General features: G+C 40.3%; 1 protein-coding gene across 1 annotated transcript; it reads left to right on the top strand.

The window, feature by feature from the left end:
• The first annotated feature begins 784 nt into the window (after positions 1 to 784).
• tbx5a (T-box transcription factor 5a) lies at positions 785 to 19,500 on the top strand. The gene is made up of 9 exons (XM_071466774.1): positions 785 to 1,256; positions 1,964 to 2,136; positions 2,908 to 3,002; positions 4,470 to 4,589; positions 5,653 to 5,800; positions 12,605 to 12,757; positions 15,891 to 15,982; positions 17,520 to 17,752; positions 18,391 to 19,500. The coding sequence occupies exons 2-9, from the start codon at positions 1,993 to 1,995 to the stop codon at positions 18,981 to 18,983; spliced, it is 1,578 nt and encodes a 525-aa protein (XP_071322875.1). The 5' UTR covers positions 785 to 1,256; positions 1,964 to 1,992; the 3' UTR covers positions 18,984 to 19,500.
• The last annotated feature ends 3,358 nt before the right edge of the window (positions 19,501 to 22,858 follow it).

The raw sequence follows: 22,858 nt of genomic DNA on the forward strand, positions 1-22,858 counted from the left end.
TGTAGCCCACGCACTCTCATACAGTTTAGGAAATTCTGGCGGCTTGTTAGGATCCTTTTTGTGTGAGAATCTGAAGTCCATTGTCCGAGACAGCCTGAAACAGTCAGACTAAACCTGTGTCTTAAGATGTGCATTCACTTTCCCGGGTTTAGTTTTCATCTGTGGAGACGAAAAAAAAAAATCCGATCTATTTAAGCCTTTTGTCCTCCTGCTCTGAACCGTCTGGTCTTGTTCTTCTGGGGGGGAAATAAAAGGATAGGACAAGGTTCATTCATAACATTCAGAGACAACCTGCCTGAGCAAGCGGCCCGTTAATTGTTCCTGGTAATTGTTCAGGTAATAACAGACCTACAGGCAAAAACCTATGGTCAATTAATCAACCAGCTGCTGTCATTCCATGCAGTGGCCTATCTGCTGACGCGCCTATCACGTCGAGATGGGTCTGATGTTTGATGAACTGTATTCTGTCTGGAGGCTAAAAGTTGCGCGTCATTACGCATGAAACGCCAAATACCAAATGGGTTCCTGCCACCAGACTGGGATTATGGAGGGGTTTAGAGCGGAAAAATCAGAAGACCTGGGGTGGGGACCTGGAAGGAATTATTATTTGGGGTATAAACCAATACTATTCCTGCACAGGCTGCCCCCCTCATCAACCCCCCCCTCCTCCGATCTACGTCGTGGACTCGGCTTCCGCTTCGCACGGTTGGTCATTGATGCGCGGTGGAGGGTTGGAGAGGGAACGCGGGCGAGAAAGAGAGAGAGCGGGGGGGGGGAGAAATGTAGAATTGACAAGGCAGAGACTGGGAGAGAGAGAGAGGAGGGAAGAAGGAGGTGACGGACCTGCTCCTCTGGGACTCGGCTACAGCTCACTACTCGGTGTTTTTCGGCGGGGGTCGGCTCACAAAAACGGTCACCAGCTTTCCAAAAATCAGGCACCGACAAGGATCGCCCTGCTGTAGCTGTCACCGAGCTCCCTCTGCGAGGATCTCCGCGGTCGCTGCTCCGCTCGTAGGAAATCTGGACTTAAACTGTGAGAGAGAGAGAGAGAGAGAGAGAGAGAGAGAGAGAGAGAGAGAGAGAGAGAGAGAAAAGCAGGATTCATGGAGGCTCTGTGCGGCTCCATCGAGCAAAACGCCTGGATTATCTGATTCGGGGACGGGAGTATTGCACAGTTTAAAGGCGAGACGGTTTTTTTTTCTCTGTTGTGCCATCGCCGTGTCCAACTCCAGGCTGCGACGTGTTTTTGTTTGGAGGTAAGCTGATCCTGCTCTGATCCGGCTACGTGTATGAACTGCTGTTGCGATTCATAGCGGGTTTACATGGTAGTAGAGGCTGCCCTGCGCTGCACGAATCGCTGCCCGCTGCAGAAGGGACAGCATCTGAGTGGAGAGGGTTTGTTTTCAGCGGGTTTCACTTTGTTCTGGACATCGCGATGTTAAAAAGGTGAAGCTGGGGAACAGCGTTTCCTGACAGTGAGGGGCCTGCATCAATGTGCAGCTTCAGTTCCCTAAAATAAGTCCTCACTGTTGTAGCCCAGTGTTGGGGATTCAACAGCGTAAATCATCTCATTCAAATGATAGGTTATCTCTGTTGATAGTGTAAAACTGACTATATCTGCAACAAGAATCTTGACACAAGCTGCCAACGCTTCATCTTATTTAAACGATTGAATGCAGGTTCAGTTTATTACGCTGTAACTTTTAAATGAACAGGCCTATATTATGCTTTCCTGATGAATCTATTTAGATCTTGAATGCTGGCCACCCTGAGCTGTAGTTATTTAGCCTGTGATGCATTTAGCACACTGTACTTCCGAAAATGAGAAAACTTTGTGGTCACATATTAACAAAGTTTACTTGTGTCTTCCTGTGAGTATTTAAACTCATTGAAATCAGGAATAATGTTAATAAGGGGGCACAGCCCCATGCACACACTGACATTTCTGCTTTGGGTCTTCCAGCTGGGGCGGTAGCTTACGGAGCTTCTGTCATGGCGGACCAAGAGGAGACTTTTGGCCTCCAAAACTCTCCTGGTGGCTCGGATTCAAGGGAAGTACAGAGCGATAATAAATCAGAGAAACAGAACGGGACCTCAAGCAAATCCCCATCTTCACAGACAACTTACATCCAGCAGGTCAGTATCAGTCAGTGAGCAGGCCTCACTCTCACTACTGCAGGCTGCAAAGCCAGCTCTCACATCCACACTGGACACATATTCACCCGAGATTTAGTTGTTAAAATATCCACAGAGGAGAAAAGGAAATGTAGGTTGTGTCAATGGGATGGGTTAATTCTGCTGGTTTCCAAAATATATCTTTATATAGGATACATATGTAACTTTTTTTTAGTCTGTCTTAAAAAAAAAAAAAAAAGGTATAATATATTAGTGAAGTTGAGTATAACTGCTCCAAGAAACTTAGAGAAGTTAAACATTAGAAAGATTCTGAAGCATTTTCGATTCGTTTCAGCCGAGATTTTCTGAGTGTATATGAGACTATATTATTACAAGCTTTGTAGGATAAAAAGCTCTTCGTCAGACCCATATCTAGGCCTATATTGTCTTTAGGTTAAATGTGAATGCAAGGCCCAACAGACTTAAGGCTGCAGGATGATTGAGTGGATACACGAGGGTTGCACTGTCGCTATATGTCCCACATTATTTATTGTTCAGTCTCTGAATGTACAGAGTGTACTTTTAAAATTAAAAGAAATGTTTCATTTCAAACTGCAGTTAATTATCATTTATAAATTTCACCTTTAGCAGCCGAAGACACGCGTTTTGACCAAATAGCAAAACCATGTGAGACCAGTATATGGCACCTCTGCGTAAAACTGAAGTATAGGCCCTTTTTTTTTTCTTTTTTTTTTTTTTCTTACAACAAAGCTAAGATGTTTTATTTTGAAGGGAATGGAGGGAATAAAAGTTTACCTGCACGAGAGGGAACTGTGGATGAAGTTTCATGAGGTGGGGACGGAGATGATCATCACCAAAGCTGGAAGGTAAGACGCCAAACTATTACAAAAAAAAAAAAAAACAATTAGGCTGTAATTATTATAACTGGAGAGTGCTAATCACAACCAGGGTTTATTTACTTGATTGCTGCATGTCCGCTTGCTGATAAGGCTCCCCACGCCATTATGGGGTTTACCTAGGCCTATTTGTGCGTCCAAATGTAGACCATAGGCCCGATTGGAATTTTTTCTTGCGTGGGGATTTGGAAATATACACCGTGAGGAGCCACAGAGAAAACACACAGCATCTGGTGGACGCTTTAGCGCTCTACAGTTCCACATAGCTACATTTTAGTCTGGGTGGCCCTGTTGGGACATGCAAACCCATCAACCAATCATCCTGAGAGAGCAAATGGACAAAACCGTCCTCCGGTTGAAAATACTGCTGAGTATGAGTCTGCTCTCCTCATGAAATAAAGTCATTTTAGGAGCATGTGTTTTAATCTGTATCTGTTCTCTCTCTCTGTGTGTGTGTGTGTGTGTGTGTGTGTGTGTGTGTGTGTGTGTGTGGTGCGTGTGTGTGAGAGATCGTATGCAGACACCTGGAACACTTTTGCATGCAACATGTTATGCAGGGGCTGTAGCTACATGTGTCTCGCTGTCATCTCCACGGTTTTGCCCTCTGGCTGCATCCGCTCAAAATAACGCACGCCGGCTGAGTGTGCAGTGTGCGCGTGGTGACCGCTGGTGTCTGCTCATGTCAAAGTGACCGGTGTGTGAATTATAAATGACCAGCATTTATAATTCAACACAGCTACATTTCATTGTGCTCTCCGGCGCGACCAGAAGACAGTTGTTTTCTCACAGCTGCACAGTCTCCCATTATATTCCCGTCACTCATTTCTCTGGTGTTTTTTGGCGTGAAGCGATATTACACAGCAGCCCACCTCGTCTCCAGCCCTTCCCTCTGACTCGGGAGACTTGATAGCCTTACTCATGTTATGTGTTTTTTTTCTGTCAAATGACAGATAGCCTACCAAATATCCAAATGATTTACTAAACGGATCCTGCAAAAAAAAAAAAAAAAAAAAAAATCTGGCCCACGGTGGAAAAACGTTTTATAATGTGCAGGTCTCACACAGACCTAACGCCCTGTCTTTACCTTTCCAAAGCAAATATAGGCATTTATCTGATGTTTTAAACCATCGCACTGCATGCATTATAGTTTACTTCAGTTTACTTTAGTTTAGTTTGCAAATTGGAATCATTAAAATGTCTTGAACGGAACTTTATTCTGAAAACACCTATTTTCAGTCAGAATTTCATAAATGTGCATTGGATGCGTACACCATCTAAAGGTTTGAAAATGGCCAAAACTGGATGTGAACCCTAGTGATTTCTTCTACAGAGCAGAAAATAATGAAAACACACCACAGTTTCTTGTTGCGTGTGCGTGTGGCCTTCCTTTGGCAGAAAGACCGCGAAGCGCTATAAACCGTCTTTTGTCCTTCACAGGCGAATGTTCCCCAGCTTCAAAGTGAAGGTCACCGGACTAAACCCCAAAACTAAATATATTCTCCTGATGGATGTTGTTCCTGCGGACGACCATCGATACAAATTCGCCGACAATAAATGGTATGTAAATAAATAACATTAAGAAAAATCCTTCTCAAGGACTTTCCCTCCAGAAACAAACCTTTATTTAATTTTACGCACAGGGCATTTCATAATAATGGAGGTCCTTGTCTTTGGGGGTCGCAACTGCTCTCTGCGGAGTTTACTCCGACAGGAAATCTTATATATTGTTGTCCTGATGGAGGAGAATCGGAAGTGAACGTATTCATTCCTGCAGAATTATGAACTGTGTGTTTTTTTAATGGTTGCCAAGAAATGTAGTCAGCAGGGAGAGACTTTTGAGCCGGAGCTGACTCCTCGGTGCTGAATGGATGTCTGATGACTTCTCCTAAAGCTATAGGTTACATGTGCGCCGCGACAAGGGTGTCTTTCACTGTGGAGCATAAACATATTTGTTCAGCTCATGTCGATCTCCCTAACCCTGGTCAGGAATGCCTTGTTTGGGTCATCGCCTTTCAATGAGGAGATACTTAAGGAGGATAATCACATGCCAATACTGCCGATAATGACCTGTCCAAAGCTTGTCCTGCAACTAATTCTCCTCTTGATCTAATAATGTGGGAAGACAGTTGCTAGCAGTTCTAATCTGACCACTGACTACATCCAAAAAAAAGTGTTGTACATAACACACGACGACACTCCTCGTCGTTTCACCGATGTATTTAATGTAAAGAAACCCTGATGAAAAGCTTTTAGACACAGAGAGACATAATGAAGGGAGATCAGCCTCGGTGGTTGGTAACAGTGTCCCACTAACTGTGCGGGTTTTATTTATTTATTATAGGCTATGAATTTTTTTTTTTTTTACATTTTTGTGTGTGTATTTTAAATTAAAATCTATATATGTTAATTTAATATTTCTTTTTTCTCATTTTCATTATTTAAAAAAAAAGTTTCAGAATTGCAGTAATGGGCTAATATAGCCTAATGTAAATGTCTAATTAACATGCTGCACCGCGGACACGGTCCACCTCTCCCAGTGCGCTCGCGTCCGCACCGGCGGCAGTTGTCATGTTGCTGTCAGCTCAGGGTGTTACAGTGAGACTGTGTTGCTGTGATCCAGGTCTGTGACCGGGAAGGCAGAGCCCGCCATGCCCGGGAGGCTCTACGTTCACCCGGACTCTCCCGCCACGGGGGCGCATTGGATGAGGCAGCTCGTCTCCTTCCAGAAGCTGAAACTGACCAACAACCACCTGGACCCGTTCGGACACGTAGGTGCCGAGGCCTATCATCTATACTGCTAAAACACATGCTAGCGTGTGTGTGTGTGTGTGTGTGTGTGTGTGTGTGTGTGTGTGTGTGTGTGTGTGTGTGTGTGTGTGTTAAATGCTATTTCTCGCATGGATTGTTGCTCAGTGACACTTCACTTCAGTGGGCGCGTTTTGAGTCCAGAGCATCATTTTCTACCCATATAGACCTCTCTGTCATACTTTACAATATAACTGCTGCTTTTCACAGCTGATCATTGATTGTTTTCCTCGATTTTCATGCATTTATATGAAAACTACCCACATTTAAAAAATGGACACAGTGCCAGTTTCCTAAAAATGACAATTACTAACTTTAAATTATTGTTGTTGTTGTTGTTGTTGTTATTAATATTATTATTATTATCATTATCATTATTATTATTATTATTATTGTAAGTAGTAGTTGTTGTTATTATTATTATTATTATTATTATTATTATTGTAAGTAGTAGTTATTATTATTATTATTATTATTATTATACAGAGAACGTATATCTATTATATTTTTACATTATGCTAGTCTACTTATAAACCACTAATTTCCACCTATTCTTGTAACTTAAGAGTCATAGGCCTAACTTTAAAAAACTGAAAGATTCACCTTCACCCTTTGCATGATTAGGCACCATTAAGTCTGAATGTTGTCCCTTAAATTTATTTTAAAAACTGAACGGATCACTACTTCACTATATTTAGTAGCCTAGTATTTTTAGTGCTAAAATCCAATTACACAAACTATTTTGCTCGTCATAAATTTTTTGCTTCATTGTTGTTTTCACATTTTGTTTTTTTTTTTGTTGTTGTTTTTTTCCCTGTGTTAATTGTTCATCTTTCAAACTTCCACTATTTTTGCTTTTTTTTCTGATGCAAAATTGATTTTCTGTTTCTGCAGTGGCATTTTGAGAAAGAGGGTTTTGGTTTAGAAAATTCACAGACAGAAGAATACAGTTTATGGAGTTTTGTTGAAAGTATGCTTGTTCCTGTTGAAAGAGATATATATTAAGTGTTAAAAAAAAGAAAGAAAATATTATCTATTTTCACATTTACTCTCAGGAAAAAAAGTCACAACTTTTTAAAACTTAGATAAGCTACGGGCTGACTATTTTCATCAGTCTCATAAATGAATCGTGCTTTCAATATTGTGTTTAATTCTTTGTCTATGAAATGCAAGAGAGATTAGTTAAAATGACAGAAAATGGGATTTGCTGCAAGACAAAATTTTAACAATTTAAAAAATCAAATAATACTTAAACTGGATTTCTGAAAAAATGAAACAGAATGATCCTTTGTTTCTCCAAATAGTTTTGTTTCAAAGAAATAGCAAAATCAAAAAATGCCTTGGCAAAGTGAACTCGTTTTAAATGTGCACTTGTGTTGCTTCCCTTAATGATGTACAACAGACATCATAAATGATCATCTGGCCCTGATGTGCACACAGCAAAAGAAAAGTAATACAATAATGTTTTCGTGAGTCTCCTTTATTTGGAGAAAACACCATTCTCTAATATTGATTACACTGATTATTGAATCTATGCCAACACTGATGGTGAAGTAGAATAATATGTTTGTTATACAAGCATCCTGGAACCTCTTTGGCACTTTTTGTTGCTGGGTTTATTATAGCACCCCCTAGATGCATTAAAGTTGCAGACCTCCTGGAAGTCTGCTTTCACAAGTAAAAGGGAGCAGTTGTGCACTTTTTAGCAAAAAGGAAAGAGGCAATTGCCCCCCCCCCTCTCCCATCACCTCCCTCGCCCCCCTTACCAGTGAGGGACTGCATGGCACCCATTTCCTAACTTAAACTCCTCATTATTCTCAACTCAGTATCTGGCCCCCAGGCTTTTGTTAGTTCTATCGTACCCAAAACAGAAAACACAAATATCACTTACTTCATCAACATGTTTTCGGGCTACAAATGAGGCTGTTGGCCGCAGGTTTTCATAAAATTTTGAGTTGATGGGCACATTGAGGCCTAATTAGATGTCTTGTTGTGGAAATGAAATAGTCACACAATTAGCTTTCTGACTAATAGGCCCAGTCGTTAAAGGAAAAAACAATAATGAGGTTGGCTAAAAGACGCACATCAATAGCAGCCCCGTTTTTTGTTTTTTTTTTTAAGGACAGAGGTTAAATTATAAGGAAAAACATCAGGAAATGAATTAGGTCGAAGTCATTAAGTGTGTTCAGTTAATGTTAATTAGAGATGTAAAACTGAATAGGGTTCAACAGTGATGAGAAAAAGGTTGTTTAATTAGGCTGTTTTGTGTAAATGTAGGCGGTCATTAAGAAGTAGAAAAGCTATTGTCTTAAGTCAGTGTTATAATGAAATTTTATATTAATTCTAATTATCATGCCCAGATTAATAATTATTTTGATAGCTACAGCTAGTCTAACTGGTGTCAAGTCTTTTACAGCCATCTGTATCATTGACTTCAGTTTGAATCTAAAATGAGAGTGAAAATTGCATACCAGTGTGTATTCTTACAGCACACTCTCACACACACACACACACACACACACACAAACAAAAGCCACTATCGGTCCACATGGCACCAGTGCTGCTGATTGTTGCCCTGCCAGAGCCCAGCTGGTGAAATGAAAGTGGGGCTCAGTCGGAATGTGAGCATTGTTGTAAATTTTAGGTTAACGTGTGTTTTTTGATTGGTTGCAGTAGTTCCTGGCTCGCACTGTTTTGTGCTGGGAGACAGCACCATGGGATTCATAAATGAAATGCTGGTGGCTGGCCAGAAATCTAATCCATCAGCTTGTTGGTCCAGCTGGTTGAAATAACATGTAGATGATTTATAATTACTAGCAGTGAGACATGAGACCAAAACATATTGCTGATTTAGATTGGAACAGCTCGGGTCAGGCCTGAAGCAAACGTTTCCCTCCAGAAATGTCTGGTAATGAGACACACGTCTGCGGACTGAGCTGGGCCGAGCTCGCAGCTCAGGACTGTTGTGAAGAAAGCTAAGCCACATGGGGCCTGAACGTTTGTGTGCAGGGTTCAATGTATTTTTTTTTTTTTTTGTCAAATAAATCATATTTCATTAGGTTTTAGTACAACACAGTCTTCTGAAAATTACTTTAATATACAGCTTGTTTGCAATAGCAAAGAAAAACACTGCAGATTACATTTTCTTCAAATGACATAATCATAGTTTTGAATTATGTGTTGTGCTTGTTTCCTTCATTTGCATGTCTGCTTAATTTTTGCAACTTATTTTTTATTGACATTTTCAGTCAGAAAGAGTGAGTTGACACAATATGTATTGTTGATGTATCTCTGCACAACGCAACACAAAACAGCACAACAGCATGTTTCAATGACATATGCATATGGGCTACATCTTATAGGCACATGCATGAAATCAGTTTTTCCCAGCATTTTACATATTGATCATATCGTAATCTCAAGGTAAAGGTTGATTTCACTGAGAACTGCAGTCTAGTGGCAGATAATGTGGTTTGAATATGGTTTTATGTTATAAATATGCATGTTAATAAAACACTAGAGCAGTTTTGAAAAGTAAATTAGTACATTTACTCAACGACTGAACTTATGTAAAAAATTTTTTGTATTTTCATTTTATGCCACTTTATAGTTTTTACTCCACTGCATTGCATATGGAGATATTGTACCTTTTGACCTACTACATTTATTTGACAGCTATAGTTACTGTAGTGGTTTGATCCTACTTTTCACTTTGCAATTCACAAAACTGGTGATCATCTTAAAAAACATGATGTGTTGCTTTCAGTTAAACTATACAAAAGCATGGTTTAAACAGGTTCTCATCTTAAATGCTGCTCACAGCTTACTGCACTGGTAATGGTAATCCAACAGTCAGGGTTAGGGTTGCTTTTAACAAAGTATCTTCTTCTTTAGCCACTATAGTAATACTGTGAACTCGTTGTTATGGAGTCAAGTAAGCAAATTGGTGTTGTTTTCTTGAATTCCTCAAAATCATTTGTTTTTGTCTCAGGTTTCATACCAAGCTGCAGTTTCAGCTTTGATCTCCCTCTCAACTCCAGGAATATTTCTCAGTGTTATTCATCTCTCCCCCCCTCCTCGCTTCGCTCCTGCACTCGTCTCCCCGTCTTCCCACACATGTTTTGGCCAGGAGGGTGGAGTGTGAGGATCGCACTGTTTATATTTGAATGGCAGTGTGCGATGAGCAATAGATGATGGTGTACAAAGCCTTCTAATCCCGAGGCTCGGGGAAACTCTCTGATGTGGTGGAACTTGAAAGGAAAGGGCAGCGGTGTGAGACCCAAAGTGATCCCTCACTATCATTAAATACTATCATCCAGAGGCTAGGGTGGGTGGAGAGGGGGGGACAGAGATACTGAGACCCAGGCAGGGCAGCGGCTGGGCCTGGGAGACGAGGCGTGTGCTGGGGCCCCAGTGGGTGGTCTACAGCTACACCCCTACCCCCACACTACCCCCCTACTAACACACATACTGGACTTTGGGAACCCACAGTCAGTGGACCATGCTACTTTCCAGGGTGAAGTGTACACTCAGAACTTTCCATGCAACTTCTAATGTGTCTCAGTGGCAGACATTTTTAGCTTCTAAAGCCGTGCAGTGTGGTGAATGATGAGTTTGCACTGATGGGCTTGTTGTTGTGGTTTTGTCCCAAGCTTGGACGCATCTCTGCAGACCTCAAATAAGGCAGCAATGAATGCATGCATGGGAAAATGTTTTGTTTGACCCACTTTTTTTCTCCGCACTGTGTTTGGATAGTTTTGAAAAGTTAAAGCCTTTATGAATCCAAACATAATGGAAGTGCCACTTGATAGTTGGCATATGCGGTTAACAACAGTTCTCATTTGCACAGTGACATAACTTTACAACACAGAAACCAATACACTTAGATAGGAATACCCCAGCGAGGTTTCATTTTTCTCAGTCTAGGACTCCGCTTTTGGTAAAACAGATCCAATACAGCCCTAAAAACCCTTTGTTGTAAATAGTTTCATTCATGGTAAAAATTTGCAAAAGTCGCCCACTCTTCAACAGCCTGCTAATCTAACCAAAGTGATGATGTTTTCTGCACAGGGTCAGTAACTTCCATTAAATCATCTCGCATCCACAAGGTGCATGGCAGGCAGCGGGAACATATTTTTCAACCCAGTTTCTGCCCGTTACAAAAACCTATTGCACCTTGATATGAGATCAGGTTCAACTGGAAATTAATAATGGATGACCATTGTATCATCCATGTTGGCCTCTGTGGCTCACTCAGCTCTAAGAAAGCACTTGGGGTCATGTCTGTGTAATACTGCGGGATGCCCCCACAGGTACTGGAGGTCAGGGCGATCCCTTGTCTCTTCTCATGCTGGCAGTGAAAGGCAGGTACAAAAACAACCTTTGAGATAGCAGATAAGAGGAAAGCCTATGGGACAGAAGGTTGGGGGGTAGCTGGGTGTAAAAAGGAGGGGGTGTGGGGGGTTGGGAGGAGGGGAAGGAAAAAAAAAAAAAAGGAGCCCTGTTTTTTTTTATCTTTAAATGTAAGTGGTTCGGGTGAAAATAAAAACCATTAGATTTCCTCAAGGCCCATGACCATGACCCCCTGTTCCGTCAAAACAATTAGACTTAAGACCCACGCATGAGAGGGCCCCAAAAGAGAAGTTCAAGGCTCAAGTTCAGCTGTGCGGAGCGCGTCTTAATGTCGCCACTGGTAGTGGTCATTAGTTAGCACAGACTAGGTTAGTCCGATTAGAGAGGGGACATGCTTCTGTCAGTCTATTATTCTTCTGGGATTGCTCATCTCATTACTCTGCATGACCCTTACCATGAGAACTCAGTAATAATTACAATATAGAAAGTGAATTAGTTCCCTGCATGTTTTATTCCATCTTCAGGCTGAAATAGAACCAGTCTGATATTTTTTTTTTTTAATGAATTAAAGGGTTCATATGAGCAGGCCTTCTAATAACGCTGCACGCAGCCCTACTTTATTTGAAATATTTATGAAACAATAAAACTTTCATTACCTTTTGTAGTGCAATAAAAGTTTCATCTTTGTTCAAACATGTAATTTCTCTTTGAAGTGTACATTAGCAGTTTCTTGGGGGGAAAACTTTCATCTAAATTTGATATACTGAGGTTCTGTGAGATTAATGGATGACATTAATTTAGTCTAAGTAGCTGCCAAGCCTTCATTCTTTTGTTTCCTCTAGTGCAAAATTCATGCAGGAATTATGCCAATAAAAATTCTCACATTTGAACGAATGACCCACCTGCTTTTATATCATCATTGTGCTCAGCTCTGTAGGCTATTGTATAGCCTATGTTTGCATTTCATTTTGGTACTTGTTATCATGGCTGAAGTACTGAAATGTATCGCAGAGTGGTAATTGTAGCCTATGGGCTTTACACCGACGTGTCTAGATCTCAAATGTGAATGTAGAAAACTAGAAATGTAGAAATGCAAATGTAGAAATTTTCCCTCATGAGGCAACATGTGAGCAACAAAAACCTCCCAAATAACAAAGCAACAAAAATAGTTCAAATGCATGATGGCAAAACAAGGATTTGAGGGGAAATACAAGGTTTTTTTATTTTGCATTACATACTCCAAACTACTCCAACACGTTGTCAAAGCAACTGAGCTTCACTTTAAAAAAAAGTTTTTTCACACCAAGCAGGCCCGAAGAAAAAGTTAGTGCCCGCAGTTAATTCTGTCACTGCTCCAAGTGTTATTTTTAGAAAGTTTTTTTTTAACAATCTTTGTGGCGTTTTCTTCATTGTAGATCATCTTAAATTCAATGCACAAATACCAACCGAGGATCCACATCGTGAAGGCGGATGAAAATAACGGCTTCGGCTCCAAAAACACGGCCTTCTGCACCCACGTCTTCCCCGAGACAGCCTTCATTGCGGTCACATCCTATCAGAACCACAAGGTAAGGCTTTCCTGGGCTTTTTTTTTTATTTTATTTTTTTGGTTTGTTTTTTTACTGCAGTCGGTCACATAGTAAGTAGGCGACTTTAAATGCGAGGCGCATTTTATAAGGCGATTTCATTTTAACAATGTTTCTAATGAGGCAAAGGGAAAACGCAGCAGAGCAGGACCTCATGTTGCCAGCTTTAAAACAGCCCGATGCAAATGCAAATTATGTAAAGGTCTTATTTATCTGTTAAACAAGAATAAAGTCATTTTAAACGCCGCCCATGCTGGACTTCACTTGAATTTTGCCCATTTTCTGCTGAACATCAAACTGGATGTGCTGGCTGCAGGAGAGAAAAAGGGAAGCCACGGTTCTCTGTGAGGTAGCAAAGCAAAGCCTTGTCACTGTCAGCTGAAAATCTCTGATATCTCGCTGAGTCACTGACAGACGAGGGAAAGCTGCAGATACCCGGCTAGACGACGTCTGACCTCAGGAGACTTTTTCCAAGTTACAAGCTTACAGCGCTACAGATATTCTCCTATACCCCCCCGGTGGATAAACACATGATGGTGATAACCACAACAATAATAACGGCTAGAATCTTTTAAATACAATAATAATAATACTACTACTACTAATAATAATAATAGTAATAATAATAATAATACGTCTAGGTTATTAGTGAGCTAAATAAATAACCTTGTTCATTACGCAGCTCATGTTGCGAATCTCTGCTACATTATAAACACTTCGAAATGGTTTGTGCCAATTATTTGGTTAATATGTGTTGTTTTGAGTCAGTTTGAGACACAGTGTCAGAAAAAACAGTGGAGGTTATTTTAACTTGATTACTGGATTACGAGATTATCTCTGGCCTGTAGTTTATCTGCTGTATTTATTTTTGAAAAAGTCCTTTGTGCTTTGGTGACAGATGCGCAACATAAAACTGGAGGTTACTGCTCTGGTAAAAAAAAAAAAAAAAAAATAGAATAATAATAAAAAATAATAATAATAAAACGAAAAATTATCTATCTATCTGTCTATGATAGAAATAATAAACTTCTTTCTTTTTTGTTATTTATTCATTTATTTATTTTTACTTTCTTGCAATAAGTTGACGGGGTTACATGAACAGTTAGTAAAATCTGCCTCGCTGTTTCTGCTCATTCCAGTGTGTGAAGGCTGAAATCCTGCAAGGTTTTTTTTTTCCCCCACACCAATATTAAGAAAAGGGTATAAGCCCATAATAACATTAAATAAAAGTTATAGCCTATGTATCTGCTAGCAGCCTCACATTTGTTTATTCCTACTTTAGTCACACTTGGAAAAAAAAAAAAAAAAAAACCTCAGTATTTATTTTGGCCAAATTTCTGGGAGTGAAAAAATGTCGGGATCACAGATATCTGTAAACAGCGTCTGTTTAACGTCATTGAACCATGTAGGCCTACATGTTTTTAGTTTGGGGAATATGGGAGAAAGGGGCGAAAGCTCATAATGTCCCCGCAGCCAATCCCATGTCTCTGCGCTTCTGGGAACAGGAAGCACAAATGAGCGACGTTCTGTAGAAACCATTCATTATTTTCAAACATGTTATTGGGGGCTGAGATCGTAACCCCGGGCTAATTATTGGGGCCTTCCAGGCCTGCAGAAAAACAAGCATTTCTGATTTCCAGGCGCTTTACCACCACTGTCTAATCAAACAGTCTGACATCTGCTAAAGCAATATGTGCTGCAGGCATGTGTCCAATTCACCTGTTAGACTCTCAGCTCATGAAAATGCCCAAAGTCTCTGGTTTCAGGTCTTTCCTGCCGCATCAAACTGTGTTTTCTGAAATACTCTTGAGCTGAAAGATGAACACAGATCAACATCTCTATACCTTATATTCAAGTCTTAGGCCTATTAAACAGAAAACCTCATTTAAGTGCTTCGCTTCTTTCAGCTAAAATAGCAAAGCATCTGGAAATATACCGGCCTCAGTTATTTTAATGAGCATAGTTTGGACACAGTCTAGAAAACTGTGCAGTCTTTGAAGTTGTGAATGAATTTTGCCCAATTGTCTTGAGTCTAGTCCCAAATTAATTTTAATAGTATTCATATTCTCTGCTGTGATTATTTCCATCCTCTGAGCCCAGTCAGTAGGAGGACTCACATGTGTTTTGCAAACTGTATTATTTTCTTTTTCTGTAAACTGAGCTCAGGCTATCACTTTGGAATGGGCAATTATTTGTCTAGCTGTGTTTCTTCTTGGATCTCTAGCAGAGGGTAAAGAGAGTGCACCAGCACTTTTTTTTTTTATTCCAAAAGATGAAACAATATGCGAATGCTCTGCCAGGCTGCGTGCATTAACAAGAAGCTAGCAGAGTGTCACACGAGAGATTTTACAAGGTTTGGCGAAAGTGTCAGCCAGCGTGCAGACAAACCTCCAGTCTTGTCAGAAAGCTGGAAGCACGCAAGAGCTGCCAACTAATTACCTGCCAGAAACCACTGCTCATGAGAGGGATATCCCTGGATTGTGTTTAACCTCTTTGGGATTCACTTACTGTGTCAAAATAAATTCTGCACTTTTGTTGTTTGATACTGAAAAAGTGTTTTTTTTTTTTTTTTTTAACCGAAACACAAACTCATATAATAAATCACATTATTTTCATATGTCAAGCGTGTGCCAACTATCTGCTAAGCCAGAGACCATCAAATGTAACATTATAAATGATGCAATGATAATATGTCTTATTGAGACATGCTTTTATTGAATTGTTTAGGACCTCTCAAAGCATCTTAGGTTTCTGGAAATGTGAGCTATTATTTCATTCTCCTGGGTGACTTGTAAGCAGTTAGATGCATCCAAAAAAAACTTCAGAACTCAGCTCCACAAAAACATGTTGTAAAATACTGTCATTATATGATCCTCAAGCTGATGAGGGCTTACTGTGAGAGGCCGGTATATACTGAAATGTTGCATTTGAATAACTGCTATTGTTGGACAAAAATATTGACACAAGTATGTGTGTTCATCTTAAGTGGGGCCATACAACTTTTAAAAATTGCTTCAAAGCTGAAGATCTTGTAATGGCGAAGCACAACCAGCCCAACAAGTGTTTTTTTATTGCCCGGTATATATCATAATGTCGAGTGTGTTTGCTGTTTCAGATAACCCAGCTGAAGATTGAGAACAACCCATTTGCAAAAGGTTTCCGTGGAAGCGATGACATGGAACTGCACAGGATGTCCAGAATGCAGAGGTAGCTCTAGAAATGTTTATATTAGATGGGCCTCTTGTTAATTTTGGAGCATGTGCATGTCTATATTGCATTCGTGATCTTTTTTTTCTTTAATTGATCCTGGGCTCTGATACATGGAAATGCTGACACAAACTCAATGATGTCAAATGAGTAGATAAATGTTACCGCAATTAGGCAGGCATAGCTGACATCCTGGACACACTGTCACTTAACAAGCCCCACTTTAATCCTTCAATCACCCCTGTGCGAGCTAGTTATGAGTGTTATTTTCAGTGATGTAAGTGTAGCTCTTGATCATCGGCCAGTTTTCATGCTGAAGACTTTTATGGCTGATCTGGCAGAACCTCTGAAACACAACTGCAACATCTCCCTTCCTCACAGCTCTTTCTACCAGGATGTTCCAACTGCTAATGCGTCTCCTGCATGTGTGTGTGTGTGTGTGTGTGTGTGTACATGCATGTGTGCTGAACTGGTGGTATCGCTTGGTCCGGCAGCCAAAGCAGTACACAACCACATTGCTCTCTCTCTCTTATTCAGTCCAGATGAGGGATAGAGTCCATACTGTGTGGAAAACACTTTTTCAAAGGACAAAATCTGGTTTTGAAACTCACAGCCCACCAACCCACCTCCCCCACCCCCTCTCTTTGGGCAGCCAATGCAGACGTTGTGTGTCTGTGTGTGTGTGTGTGTGTGTGTGTGTGTTCAAATGTAGAAATCCCAAATCATACAACACTGGAAAAGCTGCTTAGACTTTCCACAAGGTGCTAAAATTCTGCTTCCTTCCCATAACCTTTGCTCTGAGCCACAGAATAAAGGTTTTTGTAATTAAGCGTTTCAGATTAATGTCACGGTTTATGCTGCAGAGAAAAATCCCTGGACAGTGGTTAGATTTCTGTACTTTCAAGTAGTTTTTGGTTTTTTTTTTAAATCGCATGCCTGATTGCGTCAGACACACGTTAAGTCACTTTAAGTAGGTGCGTGCCACAAGATAATATGACTTTTTAAGTGAAATGCATTTCACCTATCAAAACTTGCAAATATATAGAGCTTGGTGAGAGTCCAGACCACACTATCAATCTCGCATGCCATTGTCCAATCCAGCCGAGTACAGTAAGCCATGTGCGTCTGCTCTTGGTTACTACTTTGAAGGGAGAGCTTATTGCAAAATCAGGTCACTGTTTCAACTGAAGCGATCCCTAAAATCAAAGAGGCAAAAGTAGCAAAATGATCTATTGACGGATCCTGTGGATTAATAGGAGTGAAATACATGCTGGCATTTTCACTGGAATGGGTTTCCCACAGAAGAGAGTCTCTCTGTGTGTCCTGAGTCTGTGTGAGTCAGTCATGGAGAGCGTAGCCATCTCTGAAAACAAATAAGGAAATGCACTACTAATGTTGTTTTTGTATTAAACTCTTCACAACAAGTTCAATCTCTGATGTGCACTAGAATAGAATATGAAATAATATTTCATGTCAGTTTAGAATAATTGCTAACTACTGTAACTGTATGTGTGTGTGTGTGTGTGTCTGTAAATAGCACCAAGGAGTATCCAGTAGTGCCTCGCAGTACAGTGCGACAGCGAGTGGGCTCCAGCCAGAGCCCATTCAGTGGGGAGGTGCAAGGCTTGGGCACCCCAAGCACCCTGAGCTCCCAGTACTCTCAGTGTGAGAACGGGGTCACGAGCACCTCACAGGACATGTTGCCTCAGTCGGGCTCCTACCCCCTGCCACATGAGCACAGCCAGGAGTACCACTGCATCAAGAGGAAAGGTAGGAGACGATGACAGTGTCTGTATCTACTGCCTGAATGATGCTTTTATTGAGCTGCCCTCTAATGAGGGTCATGTACTGAGTGACAGACAAAAACATTACTCTTATTTGTCCAATAACAGCATATACATCAGTGTCACATGTGTTGTTAATTTTACAAGAACCTTCTTTATATATGGTCACACTATGAATGGATATATGAACATATGTATGAATATATTTTTTTCACATAGAGTGTTAGCACTATCATTCAAATCTCATGCAAAGTTGTGCTACATGTGTGTTTATTTTTTTTTAGAAACAGCACAAACTGATCAAAACTAATTAAAATGTAAATATGCCTGAATTTGCCAAATGACAAATTTACATTTGTGGTCTCTTGTGTGATAGTTTCCAGTGTTCTACCACATCCTGATACTATGTTTTTCACACAGAGTATATAACATATGTGCATAAAAGGTTTGTTTTTATGATAGTCATGTAATTAGTAGTAGAATAGTTGAATTAATCATTTGTTTTAGTGTTAATAAACAACATTAAAAGACAATTTTGCAGAAAGTTTTGTCAAAGTTCATGACATTTATTACTTTACATAAAGTGAGAAACACTGTTGTTTAACTCTGTCATTCTACCTGCAGTGGAGGATGACTGTCACTCAGGTGAGCACAGCTATAAGAAAGCTTACCTGGAGAGCTCGTCCAGTGAGGAGGACCATTACTACCGTCCTGTTGGTTACGCCCAGAGCCTCGGCCTGGCCGGCGGGCCCTACCGCAGTGAATCCAGCCAGCGGCAGGCCTGTATGTATGCCAGCGCATCGCAGGGCGCTGAGCCTGTTCCCAGTTTGGAGGACATCAGCTGTAACACTTGGGCCAGCGTCTCACCCTATGGGAGTTGTTCTGTCACCACCATGCAGCCAATGGAGAGGCTGCCCTACCAACACTTCTCTGCTCACTTCACCTCAGGGTCTCTGGTGTCCAGACTGGGTGGGGTTGGGGGCCACGCATCACCGCAGCTGGGTGACGGCCACCACGCAGCCATGTACCAGAGCTCCATGACCCATCAGACTCTGGGCCGCCAGTGTAGTCCTGGGGCTGGGATCCAGTCGCCGACAGCCGGTTTACAGGGAAACGAGTACCTCTATACACATGGCATCCCACGTACGTTATCGCCACACCAGTACCACACTGTACATAGTGTCAGCATCATGCCAGAGTGGAACGAGAACAGCTAAAAGAGCCTTTTTAACCCTCAACAAGTGAAAATAATAAAAGGAAAAAACAAAAAAGGACCAAAATAAGGCAGGGTTTAGATGACCTTATATTTATATTTTTAGAGATGCCGTTCATCTTAATGAGATCAGTGTTGGTTCACTGACAGCAGTGGATAATTGTGAGAGGGTGTTGACTAGGAGAGCAAGCATCTTATCACTTAACCTGTTGTGATAGCATCTGCACTTATAAGAAAATTACATAAACTTGAACAAAGAGGAGCTGGAACTTATGCAAAGACTTCTCAAGTGCAGAATAAGAGAACACAGTGGAAACATAGACACTGACCAGAAGAAGAAAAACACTTCAGATGCTTTGCCACCAGTCTCCTGGTTGATTGTGTCTTCGTGCAGTGGTGTTTTTTGGATGTCAATCTTTCAAAGACAAGGGAATATGTTTTCATCATTTTTTTCAGTACAAACTTCTTTTGTACTCATGTCCCAAATTTTTGTGTTTAAAAAAAAAAAAAAAAAAAAAAAAGAACATTGTCTTCTGACACGTTAGCCTGAGTTCTCATTTTCTTTTAAGTTTTTGTAGTTAATAACTTACTTTGTAGTAAAATTGCTATAAGTTTAAAAAAATGAATAAGCAAAGGGGAGCTTTTGTTGTGGCTCTTGAATTTGCTTGCTCTTAAGTCTGTTACAAGGGTTATTTGTTTTCCTGCTGCTGGGTACATTGACACGCACGTCACAATTTTAATCTTAATGTCATGAAACTGAAACATGACAGCAGAAGTCACAAGCAGGACAGCACTTCAGTTAGATCATTTCTTCAGGCGCAGAGTCTGAGGGTAAACCTGGACTTTATTTTCCCATCATGAGCCAAGATTTACAGTAAACAGCTAATCTAGTTTGCAGTGTCCTCCGCACTCCAATGTAGTCCAGTCAAGCCATGATACCACAGCCACACTGCAATTTTACACACATCCTGCCTACATCCAACTCTCCTATTAACCTTTAAGTGTATTCAAAGTAATATGATAAAACTCATCTCCAAAATTGATTTAAAAAATTGCTGCAGTTTATTTTCAGTTGATTTGGGACAAATAAATAGAGATTGCTGATGGATGTGCAATCAACACTTTTGTTGTGGCAACAAACATTTGCTCTGTCTTGATACTTCCATCAGTTCACTTATATGTGGTACACTGTGTACACTACATACTTGCGTAGTGTGTGAATTTTGATTGGGTAGTGTTGTCTCCAATGAAACACAGCTGCCAGAAATGACAATTGCTGCTGTTAGCTAGCTAGCTAGCTAGCATTCTGGTTATCGTTCACTGCAGCAAATTATTACAGACTGCTAAATGAACCCACTCACTGCTGCAACCATCACAACACCTGTAGCTTCCTCAGCCGCCATTTTCACAAGTTTGAAAATAGGCTGGTGGTCCCTCCCCGTCTGTTACATGACCGAGATAGCAGCCATTGAGGGTGAGGTGTTTCCAGTGTTTCACACTCAGTTTTTTGACTTTAACGAGTATACCATCCACATACACATAGAGCACTGCATTGTGAACATGCTGATAGTCTTGTTCCTCCAGTATGGAAGAACTGACAGAGGACAGCCAGAAAAGTAAAGCAGAAAGTGCGTGAGCAATCGTGAGAAAACCAAATGACCTAATCAATATTTCATATTAACAATGGATCAAATTACTGGGGAATATATGAGTTAATTAGGCCTCAAGTCATCAGGTGAAACACAACACCAAATGAATGTAAATGTTTCTCCGTGTCTGCTGGATGTGTAAATAGGCAAAGGGTTGCTAACACAAATTTATAAGGTGATAATATGTCAGGCTGTGGGTTTGTCACCTTGTTGTGGAGTTCCTCTGCCCCCGATTGGCCAAAATAACATTAAGGCGGCTTTAAATGTCATAATTACTCAATCACAGCTTTATAATGATACGTAGTTAGACAATGTGACTGTCATTATGGTGGTAGGGCATCATGTGTTGATCACTGTTTGAGTTTAACGTTGGTTTCTCTTGATGGCGAGAACAGCGCTCCCTGCAGACTGACAGGGTGTTGGCTCTGCAGCACAAACACTGATGAAATTCTGATGTTAATGGGAGAAACGAGGATAATGATGCCCAGATTTACAATGTCGCTCTTGAAGAAATGGGTCAACAATTTAAATCTGTCCCTTTTGGTTTACTGATTTATTTGCGAGAGAGCATGCAAAATTATGTGATTTCTTGCTGCCCTTGTTCTGGGCACAAAACCACAAAAAAAAACTTGTTTACACTAAAGTCATCATTCAGTAGGAAACAGCAGTAATGTAAGAGAGGAAATATTCTAGTTGGCACCAAAATAAAAGGTGTCGTTACTTTTTACAAATAGTTAACTCGCAAGCACAAGGAACATGTGGTTTTAACTGTAAATGTATAACTGATGGGGAAAATGCAGATTTTTTAAATGGATTGTAGCATGTTACACACTCCATTGGTATGCAGAAATGCTGGTCACCCTTTCTGGGGAAATGGCTGTTGCTCTGGATCACCCACAGCTTAGTTTGGTATGTAGAGATAAACTTCATCATTGCAGAATTGCATTGCATTTTCACATAATTTGACAATGTTCTTTGCATCGAAAACTAGAAATCTATTTTTGCCCTCTGTCCAACGTAACAGCCCTGCAGTTTTTGAAGGAGAATTTTTACCTTTGTGTAAGCTCTGGTTGTGTGTTTGATGCAGTCTCATTTTGTACCCAGTGAATGTGTGTGCTCTCATATTTTAAATATTAATCCTCAAAATGGCACTTGTCTGACAATCAAATAAACCAACATGTAAAGTAGCAGCTGGACATCACATAAAATGTAAATTTGGAAACGCAAATAAAACTTACTTTGTACACTACACGTTATAAAGAAAAGGTCAGTTTCACCATACAATTGAGTGTATGTTAGAGGTATGTTTTACATGTGGACAAAGGCTAATTTTGAAATGCTTGTAGTCGATAGAATGTTATTTGTCAATAGTATTTATTTTTCAACTATGTAAATCAACCTGCTTCTGCATGTATCAAAGATAGAAGGTCCAATTTCTTTTTTTTATAGCCTGTTTTTTTTATGATTGTTTATAGGATTTTCTAATCATATCAATCATATTTCTATTCAATCAAAACAGGAGATTACTAGACAGCTGTCAAAAAGTATCAAAATAAGACTGAAACACATGAATAACTTTGTAAATAAACATGTACATAACAGAATACCTGCAATAAATTTAAAAACATTAACACATTGTTCTTTTGTCTGTTCTTGCTGAATGGTTTCTTTTTTAAATGTCTTTTTCAGATAAAGTGTATTTCTGCTATCAAAAGGTGAATTTAATCATTGTTGCAGACTTGGACCTCCTCTCTTGTGCTGGCATGTCCACATTGAGATTCACTGACATTTCACTGACTCTCTGTTATCTTTATCATTTGTATTGATACATGGAGTGTGGTGACTTCACATAAATTTCAGTATGACTTCTCCTACCTTGAACCTGAGCAGAGGTCTAATCAGAATAACTGAAATAACACCAGGCCCCTTAAACTGAACAGTTTGTATGTGTAAACCAAACATTATGACAGACGTGAGTTAACGTCAGTTAAACGCAGTAGTTCACAGTAAGTAATTACACTCTGGCATCCCTTTGCCCTGTAGATAATCCATAGGATTAAATGTCTGCGGTCTGGACAACCTTCTTACCCTCTACTCCTTGAGAGTTACTACCCCTGATAAATCTCTTGCATGTGTGTGTGTGTTAGTGTGTTAAACCCAGTGTCCAATGTTAGAGTCAATAAAACTAATGCTGCACTTAGTTTTGGATCATTTTGTATTTCTGGTCTAA

The sequence above is a fragment of the Trachinotus anak genome, unplaced genomic scaffold (genome assembly GCF_046630095.1).
Source record: "Trachinotus anak isolate AG129_WGS33_773 ecotype Australia unplaced genomic scaffold, CSIRO_AGI_Tana_v1 ptg000028l, whole genome shotgun sequence".
In the NCBI taxonomy this organism is placed as follows: domain Eukaryota; kingdom Metazoa; phylum Chordata; class Actinopteri; order Carangiformes; family Carangidae; genus Trachinotus; species Trachinotus anak.